At 35.8% G+C, this 23,566-nt stretch overlaps 1 protein-coding gene and 1 pseudogene across 2 annotated transcripts; one reads left to right on the forward strand and one right to left on the reverse strand.

Moving 5' to 3' along the window:
• Nucleotides 1-173: 173 nt before the first annotated feature.
• LOC125823156 (ATP-dependent DNA helicase SRS2-like protein At4g25120) lies at nt 174-18,467 on the reverse strand. 2 transcript variants are annotated; one of them, XM_049502579.1, is made up of 29 exons: nt 18,236-18,467; nt 16,529-17,423; nt 16,406-16,447; nt 16,105-16,268; nt 12,430-12,616; nt 11,505-11,561; nt 11,325-11,430; nt 11,097-11,230; nt 10,897-10,971; nt 10,666-10,791; nt 10,460-10,591; nt 10,279-10,362; nt 10,086-10,199; nt 9,891-9,991; nt 9,450-9,516; nt 9,116-9,166; nt 8,523-8,600; nt 8,118-8,327; nt 7,951-7,989; nt 7,668-7,739; nt 7,471-7,557; nt 7,339-7,395; nt 4,462-4,643; nt 3,270-3,363; nt 2,972-3,022; nt 1,990-2,052; nt 1,821-1,880; nt 1,224-1,286; nt 174-631 (listed from the first exon to the last, which is right to left on the reverse strand). In XM_049502579.1, exons 1-29 carry the CDS (start codon nt 18,391-18,393, stop codon nt 542-544), a joined length of 3,639 nt encoding a protein of 1,212 aa, XP_049358536.1. In that variant the 5' UTR covers nt 18,394-18,467; the 3' UTR covers nt 174-541. The 2 variants fall into 2 exon arrangements, 1 of the variants encoding a protein (XP_049358536.1); XR_007442689.1 differs by lacking the exons at nt 174-631; nt 1,224-1,286; nt 1,821-1,880; nt 4,462-4,643 and having other exon boundaries at nt 1,988-2,052.
• Nucleotides 18,468-21,089: 2,622 nt separating this feature from the next.
• On the forward strand, nt 21,090-21,617 carry LOC125823173 (zinc finger protein ZAT12-like; annotated as a pseudogene).
• The last annotated feature ends 1,949 nt before the right edge of the window (nt 21,618-23,566 follow it).

The following is a 23,566-nucleotide window of genomic DNA, read 5'->3' on the forward strand; positions in this document are numbered from 1 at the left end:
CAGTTTAAATTAGTATTGAGAAAATCTTGGTCTTCATTATAAGGACCAATAATGTTCTACTTCTATATGCATGATTTGCTTTATTATGCAAGTCTACACGAAATCTGGAATTTGTAAATTTATATATACAAGTGTCTTCAAGAATCTAACAAACAAACTATCAGCATCAGGAATAAAGCAATGAAACTGTGAAAGTGAAATAACAGCTTCACATATATATATAAATATGTGGAGAAATTTGTGAGGCCATGCTTCGCGGAGGCAACTTTATCCACGATTGATAAATGCCTACTCGATCTTTGGGAAACATATTTCTAAACACAATTTACAATGTGAAACAACAGCATCTACACCATGTACGGAATTATAAATAGGGTGACACCAAAACCTGTTAAGAGAGAACAGACTTCATAATACCCATATGCATGGACCTTGTTTTCCCTGTCGACCTGCTCAGGCACTGACGGTGGTGCTACTAATGCTGGCACTACCAGGGACTCTCAAGAATTAAGCAATTTTCGCATCAAGTCTCAATCTCTTGCTACAAGGATTTATATTCTTCAATCAACCGTGATGCATGGAGACGGGATGTAGGAACAGTAGTGCATCCTAGACTCTGAAGATATGCAATCTGCCACAAGGAAACGAAGTAACTGACTGAATAAGACACCCTGAGCCCCAAAACGCTGGCCTTGCTTAAAGCCTTAATAGACAATATTATTGTGTGCATGTGTACTGATTATTGTTAAAACTTGTGACCATTATAAAATCTGTAGCAGCTAATCATGTGCATCATTATAATGTTTTCCAAATATTTAATCTAAGATCCACCCAAGTAAGTGAAAGGAACACCACTAAGCAAAAATCTAGACCCCTCAAGCCTTGCGTATTATAAACCACTAAAGAGTACAAAGGGATGTTAAGTATGAATAAGACATAAGAGGATAGGACATGTTGCAACTAAGTACTCTATATAGTAGCTAGCAACATACTCAAACTGTACCCACTTTATGTGAAGCATACTTCCGGTCCCGGATGTCTTGGACTGTCCACGTCTATTCACTAAGTTTGAAGAGTGCACACAAAGTTGATTACAGGTTTCAGCTTACGTACATCAGTTAATATTTTTGAAAATGTGTTATAGTCGGTTAAACTAACAATTCTGTCCTGTATGCAATGAGTACAAAACAAAAGAAGATCAGGGAATAACAAATTCTGCATACCTGTTTGGGAGTTGGTTCTGATGTACCCATTGCACTTTCAATTCGTAGTTTTTGGAAGTATTCCTACAAGGGAAAACGTGTGATTAGCAAGTGAAGAATAATAATCTTTTTGGGGAAACACCACGAAATGCACACTAAGCTTTCTCCGTCGTCTTATTCTTTAATGTGTACAGAGAATAGGGAAACAGAAAAGGATGGATTGTCGATAACGTCATCCATCCACATTGTGCTTATGAAATCTTTAAAGCCCTGTGATTTATAATAATTAATCTGGACTAATTGCGCGCTTAATGGTGTAACTAAAGTAACCCCGAGTTGTGTGTGGACCATATGAGGGTAGTGAACTAATTGGTACAAGTTGGAATGAGTTTGAAATGGAAATAGTACCCAAGTGTTAAAGGGAAATAGAAAAGAACCAAGGCAAGTCCCAGGCTGCCTCACGCCAGCACTCGCATCACGAGGAGGCTGGGCAGGAGCCCAGGATGCCTCACCAAAGGCCTTGTGCTGCCAGAGTGCAAGCGAGGGAGGCCTTTCACTTGTTCATGTATGTGATAAAAATTGCAAGAGAACTAAAGGAGATTGAGTTTAAGCTGATACCTGTTTCTCTCTCATTATGTAAGCACGCTTCTCAGCAGGAATTTTCTCCCAGTTCAACACCTAACCGGACAAGAAATATTTGATGGAGATGCTAACTTACATTGCGGTTCTTTAGAATAAATCTATACTTGACGTACTTAAGAAACTGCAGACAGAGATGCTAACTTACAGATTCAGCATAATGCAAAGCTTCCTCACAAGTTAATGAGGACTTTAAGGCACGCAAAACATCCTAGAAAATCAACAAAAAACATGTGAGCACATTGAACATGTGGAAATAAATTTCAGAAAGATTAAGTGGTAAAACTTGATCATAAATATTCTTTTTAACAAGTAATGCCGCATCAGGTCACAAAAAATAGGCATACTTCACTTCCTGAAATCTGAATGCCTGTCCCAATTCCTTATTTTTTATGTTGGGCTCCCTGTCTTATATTGCTCACACTCCAGATATCCCTGGGCGTGCAGGGGAGTGTTGAGTATCTCACATCGGTGGGATAGGGTCATTTGGTCTCCTTCTATGGTCTTTGGCAATCCTCCCCTCACAAGGTAGCTTTTGGGGTAGAGTTAAGTCCAAGGTCCGTTTCTTTATCACCCAGGTGGCAGATACTAAGATTCACAGACAAAGCTGTTTTGTTGTATGGTGGCAAATATTTTTTTTTTCCATATTATTATTGATTTTTCTGAAAATAGAGATTCGACAAGAAGAGAAATGGAGACTCATGGTTCCAAAGGAAACAGAAAGCATCATGCTTCTGGAGAATGGAGGTACCAGTTTTTCATTATCCTTCCAATAGGTAGTAGTCACGCCCCCAACCCCAGAGACAAGAGACTAGCAGATGGCAAAGGATGAAGGCATAAGGTGGATACTGAGGTAGAAGGCGGTGAAGAATTTGGTGGAGAAGAGGTGCAACTGAAGGGATTCCTATAATGAGAACTAGACCATGAGGTTTGGTTATCTAATTTTATTGGCATTTAGGTGTTGGCACCAAATATCAGCTGTGACTTTTGAGCAAGGGCATGTGCTGCCCAAAACTAAAAGAAAAATATCAGGGAATGAATTACCAGAATTTTTGGAGTCATGTTATTAATTTATCTGAAAAAATGCAGTCAATTGATTGTTGAAATGGGAAAAAAAACAGGGCTAAGACCTTGTGAGTGCTCTTCTTGACTCTAAGGCGCTCATCAATGACAAAACCCACCTGAAGATGCCAAAAGACAAATATGTTAAGATCCAGCCTTGTGTTACGGTACTGAAACAAACTGTTTTTAAAACTTCAAGTGGCATGATTCTCGCCATTTGCCAACATCCATAAGCGGGTCTTTGCCTGTGTTGACTTAAGATACATTGGAATATTGGATACATGAAGTTAAATGTTAATATTGCTCCTCTTGCCTAAGAAATATACCCAATCATAAAGAAAATAAAACAAATGAACAAACTTTGACCTTTTTAAGCAACCTCTGTGGTTCCTGAAATGCAGGCTTTTTGGCCCATTGATGGAACAAATGAGATACAACTGTTCGGTTTTCCGCATTAAATCTGGGTAGATCAGATCAGAAATTCAATCAAAGTTAGGCTCCAAATAATAAACAGGAGTATTCTTATGTCTCTTTGCCCAATCATAAGTGTCCTAATTTACCAGTACTAGGACAAAATAATTCCATGTTATCTTCTTTTGTTTAATAATGGTGGGGTCTCGGCCAGCTTGTACGCCCTACGAGTAATTCATCGAGTACCTGCTAGCTCCCACCCACACATGTACTGGGTAAAACACTGCCTGCCTAGGCTTAGGCAGATAGGAAGAAATCACCTAGTGCTTCTTGCCTCCACTGAGATTTGTAGGTCATGTTATCTAACAGACTCATGTCACCTTTTACATAGTAAGCTAGCGAAAATATTGCAGGCTCTATTCGTTACAAAAAAAAATAAAAATATTGTAGGCTCTATTTAACTAATCAAGAAATACAACCAAAGTTATAGTGAGCTGATTCTTCATGAGTAAACCTCGAACACCCGTTATTTGAATAAACAAACTGAGTTTGAGCAATATGGTTGCTGACATATCAGCCAACTTGGGTGAAAGACATTCTTTGCCTCGTCAAGTTAGAGCACTTTTGAAGAATGTCCAAACGAGTCTTCCATGTCTTAGGATTAGACATGCTAAGGGTAAATTTGTTGGGTTCTCCACCCAACACCCACCATTACAATGGTTTTTGACCCGGAAAAAATGTTTGAGCCCACTGTCAAGCTCATATAACAAGACTCAAGCTTGCGAAAGATTGACTTGACTTGTTTACTGTTCACAAAAGCTAAGCTAACTTAGATTTTTATATATCAATTTTTACTTGATAAGAAATTCCCATTTGTCATGTATTTAACATGTAATGCTAGTCTTGTTTCCGTTCAAATTTTTCTTTATTGGCTCATTCAGACAACATAGACAATAAAAGCAAACTCTACATCAACCCAACTACACGAACGGGCTCGAGTTCGAGCCAATAGAAACTAGGCAGAGTGAAGTTGCCCGTTAAAGGGTAAGTTCAATTCAGCTCATTTACAACTCAAGTATGACAATCAATTTGGGACAGGGGAACTAATATCTTTTTCTACCCATTAAGATGATTAAACGAAGAAAACCTTTTTAGGAAGATTTTGGAATTGCATAGCTCCATTGTGTCAATTGACTCTTTGGACATTCCGTCAACTGGTTCACTGAGAGGATCATCTATTGTTATTCTATGATCAACAGATTCCACCTTTTCGGCTGAACCACTCTGAGGAGTTTCCTTCTGGAGTTTTTGGTGATTGGTCAGCTCTTCCTATTAGAAAAAAAAAAAAAGTTAGCAAGAAGGTATTTGTTTGATCTACCGGAAAAACATAAAATGCAAATTAAGCAGACAATGACAGGTTACTTTACTCATAAGAAAATTAGCAAAAGTGCAAGGTAGTGATTGAAAACCCATAAGCTCCAGATGAATTTATTTTACAGTGTGTTTAGATATCAATTATTAAGCAAGTCAAACAAACAAAATCATCTCTAAACAGTGGTAAGTTGCAGCCTCTGCAGAATGTCAAGGGCCATCTTGCCAACCAAAAAATTTTAGTGGATTGTATAAGTTGCTATAGACTAAAAGGTCGTGTTTGTTTTGGAGTTACCAAAAACTGTCTCCAAACTCATATTGAGTTCTCAGGAAAAAATGTTTGTTGAGTAGTGTTTGCAAAAAAGAAGTACCAACATTCTTTCAAGATTTCCAAAACTCAGTTTTCAGCTCTTTAAAGAACTCAAAAGCTCTTAAAACAAGTTTTCGAGATACAAAAGATTTTAAAATAATTAGTTTGAAATTTTTTGAAGTACTAAAGTTCTTTTGCAAAAACAACTCCAACAATCACTTTTTTCAAAAAGCAAACTCAGTTTTCGGAAACTATAAACACACATCGCATAAAAGGTTTCATGGGCACTGAGGCAACTTATCTTAATTAATAATCTAATGTGGATCCGCATTTGTCAAAAATATAATCTTAATCTCAGACTATTGCGATAGAAAACAAAATGTTGTCAAAAAGAATAGGATTCACATACCAAATTATCTAAATAAATTCAATTTAAGAAGTATTTTACTTCAATATTTTATAACAGCCATAAAAATGGTTCAATTAACTTGCATATTAGAAGAGCTTATGCAGATCAATTAAGAGTTGATTAGTTAATCTCACTTTGTCGAATGTGTTATAGGCATATAGAAAAGAATTGAGTTATTAAAAAAATTTGAAGTTGAAAAGGAGTTTGTCGTTCCGTTTGTGTTTGTTTGGCTATTCTCATAAACTAAATCTTTACTAAAGTAAAAGATCTTGTTGTTACATCGAAAGAGATAAATGCTGACTATTCTGCCTAACATTGAGCTTGGTAAAATGAAATGGTTGAATAATTGAAAAATGAGATTATTCAGGAATACACATGAATGCTGAGATTACACATTGAATTTCTGGTAGTAGATCCTTGATAAAAAAGAGTATTTGTGATTGTTCCAGAAGAAATGAAACAAAAGAATAAAGTATATCATTCGTCTCTCTCTTACAACACAGAGAAACTAAATGGTTCAATCTAAATTGATTTTAGGTTGTACACCTAATTAAAAGAAATGGTACACACAACAAGCATTGGCAAGACGGGGCACCAAGCAAGCCCAATGGATTGAGAAAGGTTGCAGTGCTTCTTTGCCACAAGAATGAAATTTTGAACCTTAAAATTCAATATAAATTCCACGGATGGGATCTATGGTCCGTAGAAGGTTTTCGTCAATTTTTAAGAGGGGTAGTTTAGTCATTTCCCACCCTTCTAAGCCTAAACCACGACGTTTTTACACCTAGTTAATGGTTTAAACAGTGTTAATCAATCCTTATACATTCATTAATGCTTTCAAGTCTTAGAGCAAGGATCCAAGAGGAGAAAGCTAGGGTTTTGAGCGTTCTTCGAGTTTTCATCGATTTCAACAATAACTTTGTTCTTCGGGGAGATAAAAAAACCAAATCATAGAACCCCCCCCCCCCCCAATCCAACCCTAAATCCTCCTCCTGATAGTCTTCTCCAAATCGGTGAAAACTCGAAGAATGCTCAAAACCCTAGCTTTTTCCTCTGGGATCCTTGCTCTAAGACTTGGAAGCGTTAATGAACATATAAGGATTGTTTAACACTATTTAAACCCTTAACTAGGTGTAAAACGTCGTGGTTTAGCCTTAGAAGGGGTGGGAAAAGACTTAACTACCCCTCTTAAAAACTGACGAGAAACTTCTACGGGTCCATCTACGGACTGTAGATCTCATCCGTAGAATTTTTATTGAATTCTAAAGCTCAATTTTATTCTACAGGTCCATCTACTACCCGTAGAAGTTTCTACGGACCGTAGATCTAATACATAGAATTTATACAATTTTTTCACGCTCAAAAGTCCATTCTACGGGTCCAAACTACGGCCCGTAGGAATTGGACCCCAAAAATTGACTTCTCTGAAGTTTTCTACGAGTTGACAGTACGGGTCGTCGAAATTTCTACGACCCGTATAAGGAACTCATAGGAATTGACTTTTGGGAACTCTGATGTGACAGTCTCTGGTAAAACGGCCATAACTTTTTGCTCTGAACTCAAAATGAGGCAAACTTGGTGGCGTTGGAAAGAGGACTCATAGACCTTCAATTTGATAGGTCATGGGTCACCTAATTCATTTTGTGCGGAGAGATATGATCGTTTGAAGTTGACCTAAGTAGAATTTTATGTCAAAACGTAATCGGTAAGGAAGTTTTCAACTCAACTTTGTGCTAGGGGGTTCTTGTGGCCTTAATTTATATCCAAATCAATTCTCACACTAAAGAATTGACCTTTACAAATATGAGCAATTTAAGAATCACCCAATATGACCTTACATGAAAATAAAGAAGGGTTCAGGCCTTAGCTTAAAAATTTCAGGGGTGTTACACAACATTTGTAACAGACATACTTACAACTGAAACACATCTTACCTGGGTCTCTTGAAGATGACGGGGAATTTCTCGCAGAAAACGCGAAGGTTGAAGAACCTGAAAGCAAGTGTGTCTAGGCTTGAGAAAGAAATAATAAAGCAAATATAAACCAGAGCAAACCGTTCATCATACCTGCCAATTTGAATCCATAATTACATGCAAAATGAAAAGTTTTTTCCGTGCACGAGTCATTGCCACATATAGTAAGCGTCTCTCCTCCTAAAGTTGCCAAGAACAAGAAAAAAGTTATGTTCGAAGTGGATAAAAAGAGATTTATATTATAGAAGGGATGATTACTCTAATGATTCAAATTTCAAAAACATAAATACCTCAATTGAGTTGCTCCTTTCATTTGTGATGCCATTAAATTCATGTAACAAGGGAATCTCCGATTCATTTGCCTGACCAATTTATGCGAGCATTACCTCCAGATTATACCTTTCCCGTTGCAAATAATAATGGTGTTGTAGAGAATAAAAAGTCTCTCTGATGACTAAAAGGGGTGGGAAGAGGAGTCCACTATCCCTCTCCTTGCTCGTCCAATTAATGTGATGTAACATTTGATATACAGAGAATAAAAACAATGCTGAAAGCATGGATCTCATATCATACCTTCACTATGAAAACCGTATCCCACTCTAAGCCTTTTGACTACACAAAAAATCAAACGGAAGAAATGAAAAAGGGAAAAATCCAATTAATTTTTCACAAAATATGGACATTGGAATGAAGCACCAGGAAGCAAAGTGAAATAACACATTGCTAGAGAATTCAGAAACCTGATGAATTGTCGTGACTGTAACAGAGTCTTTGTTATCATGTTTCCTTGTACGGAAATTTTCACTCTCCCGTTCAGATATATGATCGATAAAAGCTTTCAGTATGTTGGCGCAACCTTGTCCTTCTGTTTTGCATTCACTTTCTCCTTCTATGGGATTCTTATGAGTTTTTAGGAAATCAGACACATCGTCCAATAGATATTGAAGAACCTGCACCATTAAACAAACAGCTTCTGATGTATCTGCTCATTTCACTTGCTGCAACGATTTTTATACAGGAAAAATAACGAAAAGAGAGTCAAACAGAAACAGAAGATAAGAATAAGTTCACATAGAAGAAGCCATGCATTAGCAGTGAAGGTGAAAATAAAAAAACAAGACCACAAAGGAACATATTACACTTACAGGTCTAACATCATGATCTTCATTAAGCAACTTCCCTCCATCATTATCATGAACTGCCCGCTGTTCAAGAAGGTATTTCTACAGAATGAAAGTCACATGTCAAAAGATTAAGGTGCTTATAGTAATAAAGCTGTAATCTGAAAGACACTTTGATTAGCATGAAATAGACACTTTTAATGAGAAGAAACTTTCATTAGTTTGAAATAAATAAATTAAAAGAAAGATGGTGGAGGTGATGAACAAATAACTAAGATTTGATTTGACAAAGACGTTAGAAATTCTCAACGAGATTTCCACAGACAAAAGTAGGAAGCTTGTTATCATATACTCCCTTTGTTCTATTTATGTGGCATAGTTTGATTAGGCACAAAGTTTACAAAAGAAAGGAAGACTTTTGAAACTTGTGGTCTTAATCACAATATTTGTGTGGTTATAAAAGTTTGACATTAAGAGTAAAAGAGAAGTTTAAGTTAAATTATTAGCAAAATTAGAGTAATGCTGCCACATAAATTGGAGCGGAGGAAGTGTATCTTTCTTTTTCTCCATACAAATATAACTTTTTAGGTTTGTGTTTTTATAATACAACGACCAACCTGGGGTATCATGTTAGCCACTGAAGTAATGACAGCTGAAATGGACTCTTCCTGCAAGTATAACAAGTAATATTACCCAAGAATTCAATCTGAGCAAACCCCAAATGAGAAAAAGTTCAGCACCAAATTGCACAAATGAAACTCAGTATCGTATAAACCAACACCAGTCATCAGCTACATGCATAATCAATCAATGCCCTTCGAAAATGCCTTTTCAACTGTCCAGACAGATAAATCGATTTTGCAATCCAGCACACATGATAAAATATCAACAAAGCTTCACATGATTTACATCCAAATAGAACATAATTATCCATAAGATTCAAAAACTTACCCTTTTGACGAGTTTTGAAATCATGTCTATCATGAGCAACACCTTCCGCCCTTGAGTAAGTTGACTCCTGTAAATAAATAGAGACAAATTTATAATCCTATTTGTTACAGTCAAAACTAATTCACAGTAAATTACAAATGAAATGGGAAACTAGGTACTTTGAAGCTAGTTGCTTGTATTAGATATTTAGACTCAATATCAAGCCAAAACAGAGGACCAAAAGCTTTTTCTTTGTTTCCAGAAGACAAGAAAAAGAAATAGAATATGTGTAGGGAGGCAAAGCAGAATATGGAAATCCAGATAGTATTTGAGAACACATAGATAGATATATAATATCACCCAATGAAGTAGTTAAAAAATTTATGGTCAAGATCATAACTAGTACCACTGAAAAGATCATTTATCATCGACAGCTTCACAACAAGGAGTTCTAGAACAAACCTCTTAAATGTGCCAGATACTTTAGCACTAAATATGTCTCTTGCTGCTGAAATGAAGCTACTTTTCCTTACAGTGGAAACTTTTTCAATGTGTTCAATTACCTAGGACAGAAAATGTCAAAATAAGCTTTAAATAAAATAGGCATTGGATAGCCATAGTGCCCATACGTGAAGCAAAATAGATACGGAAGACAACCTTCATTTTTTCTTCTTTTTCTGAAAGCAGTAAGGCCTTGAATACTCTTCGAAATGAACCATCATCGGAACCAGGTAAAGTTGTTCTAAGCATAGCAATGATGCCCTTGACCACCTATTGCATGAACATACCAGGTGAACGACTATTTAAAAGCATATGAATCTATCTGGCAGTGATGGGAGGTAAAAGATACCTTTTTCCTATAGAAGGCCACACCATGAACATTGAATGGGATTTTTCTATTACGAAATGCCGCTTGAAAGATTTTTCCCGACACCTGTTGTACAACACGAAGCCACAGAGGCAGGAATTTTCAGCCAAAACCCCACAAAAAATTTTAAACAAGTTTGCTTTTTCATTAGGTAAAGCTTGACCTGCCTCCGGAATAGAACTGCTATGTCGCCGAAAGAGGACTTTTCAGTTGTGCCATCAGAAGCAATTTCTAATATTTTATCAACAACAAAAGAACATTGTGCATCCTCGTTGCAGCATTCTTTGATAGTTATCTGCAACGTATCATATGTTAAAAGGTACTCCTATCGAGGATGTTTTTCTTTATAAGAACGCTAATATCATTTACCTTTGACCCAACAGAATTATCAGTGAGAACACGTTTTGATTGGCACCTTTTCGAATTATTTTGTATAAGAAACGATGCAGCTTCAACAATGCAACGTGTGGACCGGTAATTTTTACTAAGCCTGACCTGAATAGAGATTGATATACATCATAAGGAGACCATCAGAACCGTATCCGAAGTTCATATAAACAAGGACTAAAAAGACAGGCTATAATAAAGAGTTTGCCAAACCTCTTTGTGCAAAGGAAAATCTTTCCGAAATGAATCAAATCCAGAGGCATCAGCACCACTAAAACCAAAAATGGACTGCAGAATGATATTGAAAACTCTGAGCAGCAAGGTACTTGAAAGGAAAAAGAAGTAAAGAACTTGTCACAGCAAGACGAGAAAAAAATGTTTCACTGGATAAAGTAAGAAAAGACTAGCTTCACCTGATCTTCATCACCAACAATAGTTATGCGTTTATGCGATGCAAGGATATGTAAAAGTCCATACTGCACAGCACTTGTGTCTTGAAACTCATCAATCACCATGGCTTTCCATAATTCCTGGCACTCTTCTAAAACTTCATTTGAAGAAAATGAAAATCAAACAGATTCAGACAACTGCGTTATCACAATGCACTAGGTTACAGTCTATTATGAAACGCTTAAGTCAACCTTCTGGAAAATCAGTCAAGAGCTTGACAGAACAACTGATCAAGTCATGGTAATCCAAAGCATTGCATGATTTTAATGTATCGTTGTAGCTTTGCAGAACTGCAGCCTGAGCAATATTACAAGATCAGAATAAGGAAATATGAACGATAAAATACCAAAAATCCCTGATTATCGGCTTACTCCAGTTTCATTTCCAATTTTGTAGTAGTCATCCGGCGTCCTTCCTGCAGACTTGGCCTGTATTTCAGTGGAGAGATGTAAGTACAAGTATAACAACCATTAAGCGTGCAACACACATCCTATTTGAATATGAAAAGGAAAAGGGTACAGAGGAGAGAGTTTCAGTTTTGACACATAATAGTTACTCCCTCCAATTCAATTTGTTTGTCTGGTTTTGACTTGACGCAGAGTTTAAGAAAGTAAAGAAGACTTTTAAATCATGTGGTCTTAAACTAAAGATATGTGAGATGTACCAAAATGTCCTTTAATCTTATGGTCTAAAACATATCATGTGAATTGGCTTATGGCAAGTGTTTTTGGCTTTTAAGCTCCTTGTCTAGTTTTTGTGGTGTTTGGAAAAGACAAAAAGTGCTTTTAAGCAATTACTTTTAGGCTAAAAAAGTATTAAAATAAGATAAAAGCCAAAAGGTGGATATTCCCAACTTATGGCTTTTAGCTTTTAGCTTACAAGCTACCTTTAAAAAGCTAATCCAAACACCCTCTAAGACAAAAAAAAAACTGAAACAGAAGGGAGTCTTTATCAACATGCCAAGAAGAAGAAGACAAAATATATGGTGCTAAGTTGGTTTATACATATTCAAATAGTTCACTTATATGCCATAGACAGAAACTTTCAAATCAGCATATCCAAATACTGTCACTCCTATGGAGCAGAGTCAGCAGATACTGCATTCTCTAATGGAAAGAAAGGCCACTCTTCATCTACCCGGCATATATGTGAAACATCAAAAGATTGTTCGATTGATACTTCAGATAAAATTAATCAAAGTTGTGTCCTCCTTTTGACAAAATATAAACTTAAAAGACAGCAAAATTTTATAACCAAACTAAGTGGAACAGTATCTTTAACCCAAAAACTACTTACTTGAGTTACAAACTTTAACCACTTCTTTGATCTCTCCTTAAAATGTTGAGGAGAATTCTTGTCATCAAGCTGGCAAAGCTCATCACGAGGTCCCTTTTTTTTATCATCCAGTAAGCGGACTGCTTCAATGACAGCTCTTCTCTGCTGCCCATGTCCATATATGAGAAATTCAGGTGTTCGACCTAACCTATTGATGAATTAACATGTGTCTATTTAGACAATTTATCACCGCAAGAACTGATGCATTGCAATGAACACCTTCTATGTGACAATATGAAGGTGAAGGAAAATTCAGATAAAATGCATTAGTTGTGGAGGAGAGAGACAGAGAACTTCTAAACAATGCTTTAAAAAGGCTAAGGTGAAGCGAGGAGTACACCTTGAGTAAAAGGTGTTAGTTTTTGAACTTCCAACTACAACAACAAACCCAGTGAGATTTCACTGGTAGGGTCGAAGGTAGAGTGTACGCATTACTTACCCCAACCTCATGGAGGTAGAGAGGTTGGTTCCAAAAGACCCTTGGCTCAAGTATTGCAATTCGGAGCAGTATGAAAGGACATACAAAAGTAAAGAAGACAAAGGAAATAACAGAGAAAGCAATACATAGCATTCAGAGAAAAGGAACAATAGCAATTTTAAAATAATGCAATAACCGAAGCACAAAAAATGAGGGAACCCTTCGGGGTGGCCCAGTGGTTTGGGCTTGGGACTTCCATGCTGGAGGTCTCAAGTTCGAAACCCCTTGCCCGCAAAATCAAGGGGTTTGCCTTCTAGGTCGAGCTCGTCAAACCAGGCTTGCCTAGTGCGGGTTACCTCTCCTATGTGGTTTGCGAGCTATTGCATAGAAGTGGGGGTTTTACCCTGTGCGCATCCAAAGGGTAGCGGCTGCGGGTTTCCCTTGTCATCAAAAAAAAAAAAATGAGGGACAAGCAACAATGCAATGTTGTTGATACCACTGCTATGGAAGAAGAAACGGATATAGTGTGCCAAACAAACAACCACCAAACCTAACCCGATGGAAAGTGACACTTTTCCACTACCTACTAACATTCTACCCTAATTCGCGACCTCAATGTCTTTCTATCTAAGATCATGTCCTCGATAAGATCAGGATGCATCATGTCCTATCTTATCACCTCCCCCAATACTTCTTTGGCATACCTACCTCTCCTTACACCTACCAGGGCAAACCTCTCACACATGCTCACTAGCGCATCTACACATCTCCTCTTCATATGCTTGAACCATCTCAGCTTTGCTTTCCTCGTCTTGTCCACCACGGAGGTCACTCCCACCTTGTACGGTGTACCAGATATCTTCATTCCTAATCTTATCTCTCCTAGAATATCCATATCAACATCCTCATTTCTGCCACTCTTATATTCTGAACATGAGAGTTTTTAACTGGCCAACAATCCGTCACATACAACATAGTCGGCCTAACCACCACTTTGTAGAACTTACCTTTAAGTTTTAGTGGTACATTCTTGTCACACGGGACTCCGGATATTTCTTAATATAATGTCTCTATTTTCTTTCAAATTGCGCTTTCACTTCAATGAAGCAAGCGCTTTGCTTCACGCTTTAAACGAAGCAAGGTCTTGTCACTTTTTTCTATTTCCTGTGTCCCAAACCACTATGATGGATAGGGTCATTGCAGAAGGATTATTGAGAGGTTTCACTGCCTTGTTCAGGGGCAATTTGATTTGAGGGTATCCATCTTCTATTTGCAGATGATATGTTGGTGTTGTGTGATCCAAATGTCTCTTTGTTGTCTTATTTGAGACAGATCCTTATTTGGCATAAGATTGTCTCAAGGCTTAAGGTCAACCTCGGTAAGTGTGAGATTATACCAGTGGTTGAGGTAGGTAACATTGAAGAGTTAGCACAAGAATTGAGTTGTAGAGTCAGTGTTGTACCCATCAATGTGAAAGGCGCTCGCCTTAGCACCTTTGGCGCAAGGCGAGAGGCAAGGCGACACGACAGAGGCGTCACCTTTTGTAAAAAAAGGAAAAATTGACTTAACAATTTAAAACTTAAAATGTAAAAATAAGGTCTATTTGTGATTTAAGCACCTCAAACTTCAAAGTCAACTCTCTTCTTCAGACTTCAGGGCTCAGGTTGGGTACGCCTTCTCTTCGTCTTTCTTCTCGTTTCTCCTCTGTTTCGATTTTTGTGACCGTCTTTCTTCTTTCTTCTTTCTTCTTTCTCCTTAACTAGTAAGGCAATTTTTTGTTCTTTCTCAACCTGCAATCTGCCCAGTTTGTTCTTTCTCATTCCTCTGTTTTAGCATTGCTTGTCTTATTAATACTTGAGTCGTATTAATTGGTGCCTCACTTCAAAAAGGCAAGAGCCTCGCCTCTCGCCTCGTCGTGAAGCGAGGTAGAACCTTGTCGCCTTTCGCCGTCCAAAACATTGGTACCCATTACCTACTTGGGGGTAATATTGTGTGCATCAACACAGATATTGCAGAAAGCAAGGAGTCTTGGTATCAGACATTTGAAATAACATAATAATTGCCTTTTGATGAAGTGGTTATGGAGATATGCTAATGAAGGCCAAGCTTTATGGAAGGAGGTGATCAGGAGCAAATATGGACAATCAAGTCAATGGTGCACTGATGAAGTGGTCAACACTAATAGTTTATCAGTTTGGAGGAGCATTAGAAATTTATGGCAAGCTTCAATAATTATGTTGTCCATAAGGTGGGTGATGGTTTAAAGACTGTTTTGGAAGGAACCATGGAATTGGCAAGAACCTTTGATGTTTGCTTTTCCGGACATTTTCTATATGCAGCAATCCTGAAGCAACTGTGGCAGACTCCTGAACACCTCACGGGTAGAATATTTGTTTCAGAAGGAACTTAAATGATTAGGAGATTGATAGAGGGTTCCGAAGGAAGTTGACAAATTTAAAGATACCTCACCCATTCCAAATGTTATTAACCAGAACCATAGCAGCGATGGGAGATTCTCTGTCAATAGAATATACAAAATGGAAGCTTTGGGGCAGCCAGGAGGCAGTACAGAGTAATGCACATAACTATGGAAAACTAGATTCTGATGCCTATTGGAACAACGTGAAAGTTTAATCAATTGTCCAAAACGAAGCATGGCTAAATTGATTTGAGCCACTTATAACAATATACGAGTCCATTGAGTGGCAAGTTTAGTATACCAGGTAAAATATGCTATTACAAAAGGAGGTACAGCTTACCGCAGGGCAATCACTCTTGAACCAAGAAAAAGACAAAAGGCATAGCTCTGAACTAGTCTATTATTCCGTACAGAAACATGGATTACGGAATTCACTAGCAATACCTTGATCTTAGAATATGATAGACTAACTCAACAACGGTAGTAGCTTACATCACCCTGTGCTTTCCTTTTTATTAGGACATTACTCAATCAATTAATGGTAGTAAGTCTAAAACAGTGGCAATCATTGTGGTTCGGAAAATTCAAGTTTGGAACTTTCCAGTTAGATTTATCTTCAGCCATCTTTTCATAAATGTTTGCCTGCCAAACAATAAAACCTAAAAAGACATGTAAACAGAAGGTATTTGAGCTACATGAGACTCATTTTTTCAACATAACAAGACATAGCAAGCAAAAGATTACTTCTTTCAGTGTTCAACTGCTTAAATATTTAAGAACCAAATCAAGATATACGTACTTCTCAGCATGCATACGGCAAAGTTGCAAAGAAAACGAGTGAAATGTGCTGATCGTGAGCTCCTTTGCTGCTGCCTTCCCTGCAACTCTTCCGATTCTCTCCCTCATTTCAGAAGCTGCTGCTGTTGTAAAAGTCATAGCAAGAATGTTTGATGGGCCAATACCCTATAACAACAAGCAAAGGAAGGGAGAGGAAGAAAACTCAGAAGTAGATACTAGATACTTGACTAGATCCGTCACCTGCCAGACATGGCATTGACAAAAGTATAATGATATAGTAGCACTTATAGTCATCGCGCTACCTTGTGCAGTAGCATCAGGACTCGCCCAACCATTGTAGATGTCTGAAATGCAAATAGAAGAAATCAAACAACTATTGATGAAGACATACAAATTTCATTTTTAAACCATGAGAAAGTAAAGACCTTGCCACTTCCTGGTCCAGCAACAATGATTAGAGGGATTGAAATTTCACTACAAGCTGCCTCCTGTTGTCTGTCATTCAGCGACTCTACATACTGTATATAATCCTCAGGCATGTTCCTGATATCTGTTGCCTCCAACTTGCTCCCAGTATCTGTGGCATTGGAGCTTTTTGGATCCTCTACTTCACATGCTTGATTACCAGTTGAATTCAGAATGCATTCAAGTTTAAAAGCTTCATCTGACCTGACAAGATTTGAGTTATCAGGTTCGCTGCTCTTTGATCTTTCTGCTTCACTTTCTTGATTGCCCCTTGATATCAAAATGCACTCCTGTCCTGAATTGTCACTACAAACAACGGTATTTAAGTTATCCTCCTTGTCCAAGTTGTTTATGTGATGATTTTCAATTGGAATGCTGTTGAACCTCTTCATTTCAGGCTTTCCTTTTGAGTTTTGCTCACATAAAGCATCTATTTCGTCCAAAATGTGTTCATCAAAATCATCATCTAGCACAGTTGATGAAAAAGATGACTCACTCAAGCCAGAAAATCCAGGTTGCCTCACTGGAGTTCTACATGTATCCAACCCACCCATGCTTTCCACTTGAACAATTTCAGTGTTTTCACTTAGTTTAGCTTCAACTGATTCACTTATATTGCTAGACAACGTGAAAGTTTCAACTGTTTGAAATCGTGTCTCACACTTAGTCCTTGCATTGATGCTGCAATCAAGTTCACGGACTTGTGAGCCCTTAACACTGGTAAACACATTGAGCGTTTTATTGGAACCCTTCTCATAGATGGGAGACGGAGTGTTCATCTGAATCTCAGTAAGAGGAAACCTTTTATCACCGTTAATCCGATCTGATGATGTAGTTCTCTGAGCCTTCCCAACTCTAATAAAAGAATACCAGATACATCAAAACATTAAACAAAGAAGAAAGAATTTGAACAAGCATTTCAAACTTACTATTGAAGCATGTACTGAACAACAAATAAGCATACAAGAAAAAGAAAACAATTTCCAGATTAACTTAAATTGTTGATACCTTTATTTTTCAAGGTCAATACATCTACCACAAAATTCAAAATTAGAAGAAATCAGCGCATCGGAATTGAGTAATCAAGGAGATATTAAATGATTTCATGACTAAGGGGAAAATAATCAGTATCAAAATCCATAGCCTTTCGAAGAAAAATGGAACTTAGATCACTGAATAGCGTACTTATAAGTGGAATCTTGTCGACAGGCAAATTACCAGGGAAGACGAACTTTTTTCCAATTAAGATGTTGTGAATTCTATGCAATTTTGGTTAAGTGTAAATTGTAATCCTAGCCTAGAAGGAAGAGATACATGGTTGGGCGGGTTAGCACATAAAGTTGGATGTAGATAATGATGTGTTACGAAGTTTTCATTTCTACACCATCAACTTGAAAGAGAAGTAACTGCAAATGGACAGTTTCTCAAGGGGCTAGCTTCTTCGTGGCCTCCGCATTCTCCTTAAGGAATATCAAATGTTGCGTGACTTCACTTGTTGCAAACATCAAATTCACTAAATACTTACTTTTTTTCAAATTCCCCTTTCTGATTGAATTGATTTGAACCCTAAAAAATAGATATAGCTAATGTGTCTATTTTATAGGTGGAGATATTATGAAGAAGAAGCAACAAACAATGAATTTGAAATTGAAGAAAGAAAAGCGTACTTATCGAGGGATGTGGTGGAGCAATCATGGAGTGGCCTTTTGCGAGCAAGAAGTGCCTTTGCTGCTCTGAACTTTGAAGAGATTCGAGCTTTCTGTTCCGCCGTTAATCCGCCACCACTACCAACTACATTCTCCTTGTTGTTTACCGATTCATTCATGTTGTTTCTACCTCTCTAGCATGGAAGGAGAGTCAGAACCTTGGATGGTTTTTCTTCACTTACTTTTCCCTCCGATAATCACAGAAAAGGAGGGCTGATTTGACCAACCCAAGATTATAGTGTATTTTGGTAGGAAAATATTTTTGGGAAACTTACGTAAATATATATTAAAAAAATATTTATCATTTATAGTAATAACATTTTTTTCACTTTTAATACAATTTTAATACATAATTTATAGAACACATACAGTTTTAATACATATTACTGAGAATAATTTATAGAACACATATAATACAGGTTTTATTGGTAGATATTACATTTATCACACATTTTAATATATTTATAATACAATGTGTCAATTTCTTACTAAATAAGCATAATGTATTTTTTTTTAAAAACAGTTATAATACATATATATTGCATAAATAAATCACTTTTAATACATATTGCAGATTTATCATATTATTGTTATGTATTGCTATAAATGATAATAAATAAAAAGCATTGCTAAAATCAATAATTATTTATTAAAAGGTATCAATCCAAGTAATTTTTCCAATTGTTTTCTATCTAAAATGTTTTTTTAGAATTGGAAAATAAGTTAATTTCTTATTTATTTTTTATATTTGACTAGTAAGTAAGATAATAAGTATTGTTCTAACTATGTGGACTGGGTGGGATAGGGAGTGGGAGTTTGGGGGAGGGATGATCAAGGGGTGGGATTGGGGATGTTGGGTAGTGGAGAAGAGACAATAAATTTGGAATGTCACGTGTAGACTTATTTTTCCTACTCTCATTTTTTAAAGAGCTTGTTTTCCTAGAAAAAAATACTTTGATCAAATATGAAAAAAATTGAAAAACAATATACCAAACACACTCGTATTAGGCTGCTCATGAACCTTCCATGCATTGGCCGGTAAGTTTGGGCCATTTGCACGAATAGCTACTTTTTAAGGGAAAAGAACGTAGATTAATGATCATTGTCCGGTCTGTTGTATAATTACAATAGGCCTATTATAAAATATATACCAGCAATACAAATTATTTTCAATAGAATGATTGTAACACTCTCAACTTTTATATATAAACTAATATGTTTTACTGAATACAATTACAATACAACAGAACATACACAAAAGAACTATAAGTAACACTTATACAAGGAAATACACTTGAAATCTAAAACTAGAAGCCTAGAATTGGGTTGAGAAGACAGAAGAAGAGGGTGACATTTAGAATCATAATTAACTGCCTCCCCTTTTCCTACCCACGTTCTCACACTTTTATACAACTTGCATAACTAATCGTCGCCTTGCACACGTGCCTTTCTTCCTTCCCAAAAGTAATTGTCCAACCTTTTAGGTGGAATTACACTTCTAGTACTCCGACGCAACTAGTAGATGTCTCCATTGAGTTCACAACATTGATCATATGTAATGTATTAATGTTGATATAGTAAAAATATTATATATTTGTATATAGATAATTTATAATTATATATCATAGATATATATACTTTTATATTGTTAATATAATAAAGTATACTTTGCAAATTATTTTTTATCAATCCTAAATAACTCAAATTTCCTATAAAACACTCCTAAAATTTAGATATGAGCTCCTCTCACTGTTTCGAATTTTTTGATATATTATTCAATCAAAAGATTTACGTTTATGATATGTCAATTTTTAAAATTGATAGAAGTAGAAGAAGAATGAATGAGGATGAGGAACACAATGAAGAAAACATTTAAACTAGGATTTGACTCCGACCCAAAAAAATGTGTTTAATTAATGACTATTTATAAGCGTATTTAATGGATACACAATACACGATAAGCACACATCATATTTTCATTTACTAACATTGAAACTCCATATCTTAATAATCCAAACTGTCAAAGTTATGTGATTATATAAGAGAGTTTGATATTTTGTTGTCTTATATACGTGCACTTTAATTTGGAGAGTCCAAAAATTTAATGTATAGCGTTTTTCTTTGTCGTAAAGTTTTTGATAAACTATACTGGTAAAGAATGCAAAGATAATTGTGTACATGACAAGAATCAAAATAAATAGCTACAATTATTTGTATCATTCAAAACTAAAAATCGTGGCATGAAATTAATTTTTTTACAATAAATTAAAAAAATAAAACTTGTTACCTGAGAAGAATTAGAATGAACAACTACAATAATTTATATCATTCAAAATTAAAAATTATTGTGTGAAATTAAATATTTGACAATAAAAATAAAGAGAAAGTCGAGAGGACGATAAATTAGGACAGCCATGGATAATTGGAATTCATTGAAGGAACTAGTTATTTAGAAATTAAATAAGGTAAATAACCTATTAAATTAATTTACACAAATTTAAAAATTATTTTCAGTCTATGTATATAAAAATCTAATTAAATCTGAAAACAAGAAAACCTTCTACTAGTTAGTAGTTAGTTTACTGCATGGGATTCAATTTCCATATTATCCCTTTTAATTTTGTTTTAGGCAAACAAATCCGAATTCAACTCGGTTAGTAAAAAGAAAAAACGAACACTATATATATATATAGTTGTAATAACTCAGTAATCCACAATTGAATTCACTCCAATATTTGTATTACTATTACTATTACTTATAGTTTAGTGCGACGACTATTCTCTTATCGCAATATAATTTAAAACGATTACAACCATGGACATGAAGTTGAAAAGCAAAGTAGAAGAAGAATCTGTGGAGAAATTCGCAATGGCGAATTGTGTGGATATAATGAAGAGGAACTAGTCGTTAGGACGACTTAAACTCTTCAAGTGCAAGAAATGTAAGAAACGATTTGAATCATTTCAAGCACTTGGCGGGCATATGACAAGTCACAAAAATAGGCTTACGACGATGAGTACTAACGGTGATCAATTATTACCTGTTAATCTAAAAAAACATGAATGCTCCATTTGTGGTAAAGATTTTGCAATTGGACAAGCGTTGGGAGGACATATGAGAAAACATCGAGATGAATTGAATCAGCTCGAGCAGCATAAGAAGAAGAAATTGGACGAGAATTTGATCAACAGTGGTTACGACCAGACGAAATTAAAGGAGAATTTGAAGAGTGATGAACTTGCAAAAGCTCTTCATGACAAGACAGGTTTGGATAATACTAAAAGAACTTTGTTCTTGGATTTGAATTTGACAACAGATGAGAATGAGTTGAGCACGGGGTAATTTTTTGGTTGTAACTAATTATACAGTTAAGAGATTGTAGAAATTTAGTTAGATGCTTAGAAATTTCAGTTTTTGTTGGTGTTACATACAAAGAGCGCTGTACAGTTTGCTTGTTTTTCTTATATTGTGATGCATGCAAATATTAATTAATCTATAAGGATCTGTTTGAATAATCTTGTCTACAATGAAAGCTAGTTACGTTGATTTTAGTGGTGGAGCTAGGATTTTCAATAAGGGAGTTCAAAATATGTAGAAATAGGCACACAAAGTAGATGAAGAGGGTTCCACATCTACTATATATACATAAAAATTTATTTTAACCATATATAATTAATATAATTTTCCGCCGAAGGGAGTTCCTCTTAGTACTAGGTGGCTCCCCCCTGGTTGATTTAACAACCACTTTTTACTTTCAGGTTACCCAGTGGTTTGGGCTTGGGACTTCCATGTTGGAGGTCTCAAGTTCAAAACCTCTTGCCAGCAAATGTGGGTTTGTCTTCTGGATCGAGCTCGTCGCATCGGGCTTGTCTAGTCGGGTTATCTCTCCTATGTGGTTTGCGAGCTATTGTATAGAAGCGGGTTTTCCTTGTCATAAAAATAAATAAATTATATTTAAATTTAGATGACATATTCTTATCATGCAAGCCATTGGATATGAGCCTCCTTTTCATCCATCATTCTTTCTACGATGTATAACTTCATGTATCTATCTCTCTATATACATTCATAAAATAATTTTTAAAAAAGAATGACTTGAAATTTTATTACGGAACTATATACACTTTCTTTTGGTTCGGTTATGTGTGAGACTATTCCATCATCAATTGACTTTATGTTGTATCACCAAAATCACCGTGAATGTCATGCGTAACAAGCACATTCTTACCTTTAATTCAAATGTGACTATGTCATATCAACCTTAGAATTTTGGTTACTATTATCAAACTTATGATGTATTTCAATAAAAATATAAACTCGATGAATTAAGAAAATATACCAGAAAATCCAATGAATATTAACCTACCAGAATTAACAAATCAACTACAGAGCTACTCCCAATCTTACAAGAATATTAACCTACAAGAATTAACAAATCCTACAGCTACTCCATTAATTATCGTATTCAAATCCTAAATATTAGAACACTACGATAAAAGAAAGACTATTTTAATCCTTTAATTTGCAATCGCACAAACCATGTCAAGATAGGATTAGGAATCTACTAATCAATTTCTATTATTGAGTCTTTTAACGAGGACAAAAAGGTCAATGAACGCTTTTACACCTTGTTGGATGGTTGTTACCCGTTGTGTTGTATTGTATTATATTGTATTGTTAGGTCAAATGCAATGTTTGTTTCGATTGTCACTTAAATTATCATGTATCCTATTGTTTAAATTCATCTTTAGATAATGACGAAAAGACTCATTTTAATTTATATAACGACCGATTTGGTGTGATTGCATAGTTATCTTAATATTTTCTTATTTTATTTTTATTTATTATTTATTAATAATCATATTTCATCTTTTTATCCTACATTTTCATAGTAGCTCTACCTCGTACCCTACTTTATTGTAGGTTTATCATTTAAATTATGGATGTGTGACATTATGTAACGACGCAGAACGATACAATCTATCCAAATATTGTATTCATTAAAACAATCGAATTTTGTGCAAATAGATGATTGGAAAGACATTAAAAGAAAAGGGCAAAGGTTGGTGGATATGGTGTGATGTGGTGTGGTGGAGATGAAGGTGGACTGAAGGAGATGAACCATTTGGGAACAGTGAAGGAAAAAGAAGAAAGAAGATTTAGGAAGAAGGAGAATGACAATGAGATTTGATAATGGTGATTAGGACAAGAATGGTGGAGAAAAATTGGAATGATTATTTTTCTTTTTTTTTTTAATTCTGAAAAAAATAGGCGTGTGTATTACACTAGGC

This window comes from Solanum verrucosum, unplaced genomic scaffold, assembly GCF_900185275.1.
Source record: "Solanum verrucosum unplaced genomic scaffold, falcon-dt-bn FXZP01000199.1, whole genome shotgun sequence".
NCBI lineage: Eukaryota > Viridiplantae > Streptophyta > Magnoliopsida > Solanales > Solanaceae > Solanum > Solanum verrucosum.

Bases quoted from the DNA above. Each gene is read 5' to 3' on its own strand.
- LOC125823156 (XM_049502579.1), bottom strand. From the start codon at position 18,393: ATGAATGAATCGGTAAACAACAAGGAGAATGTAGTTGGTAGTGGTGGC. The intron at 9,167-9,449 runs GTAAGTTTTTGA...TTATACTTGCAG, and splicing joins TTTCAAAACTCGTCAAAAGG to GAAGAGTCCATTTCAGCTGT. The intron at 3,023-3,269 runs GTCAAAGTTTGT...TGGCATCTTCAG, and splicing joins CACAGAGGTTGCTTAAAAAG to GTGGGTTTTGTCATTGATGA.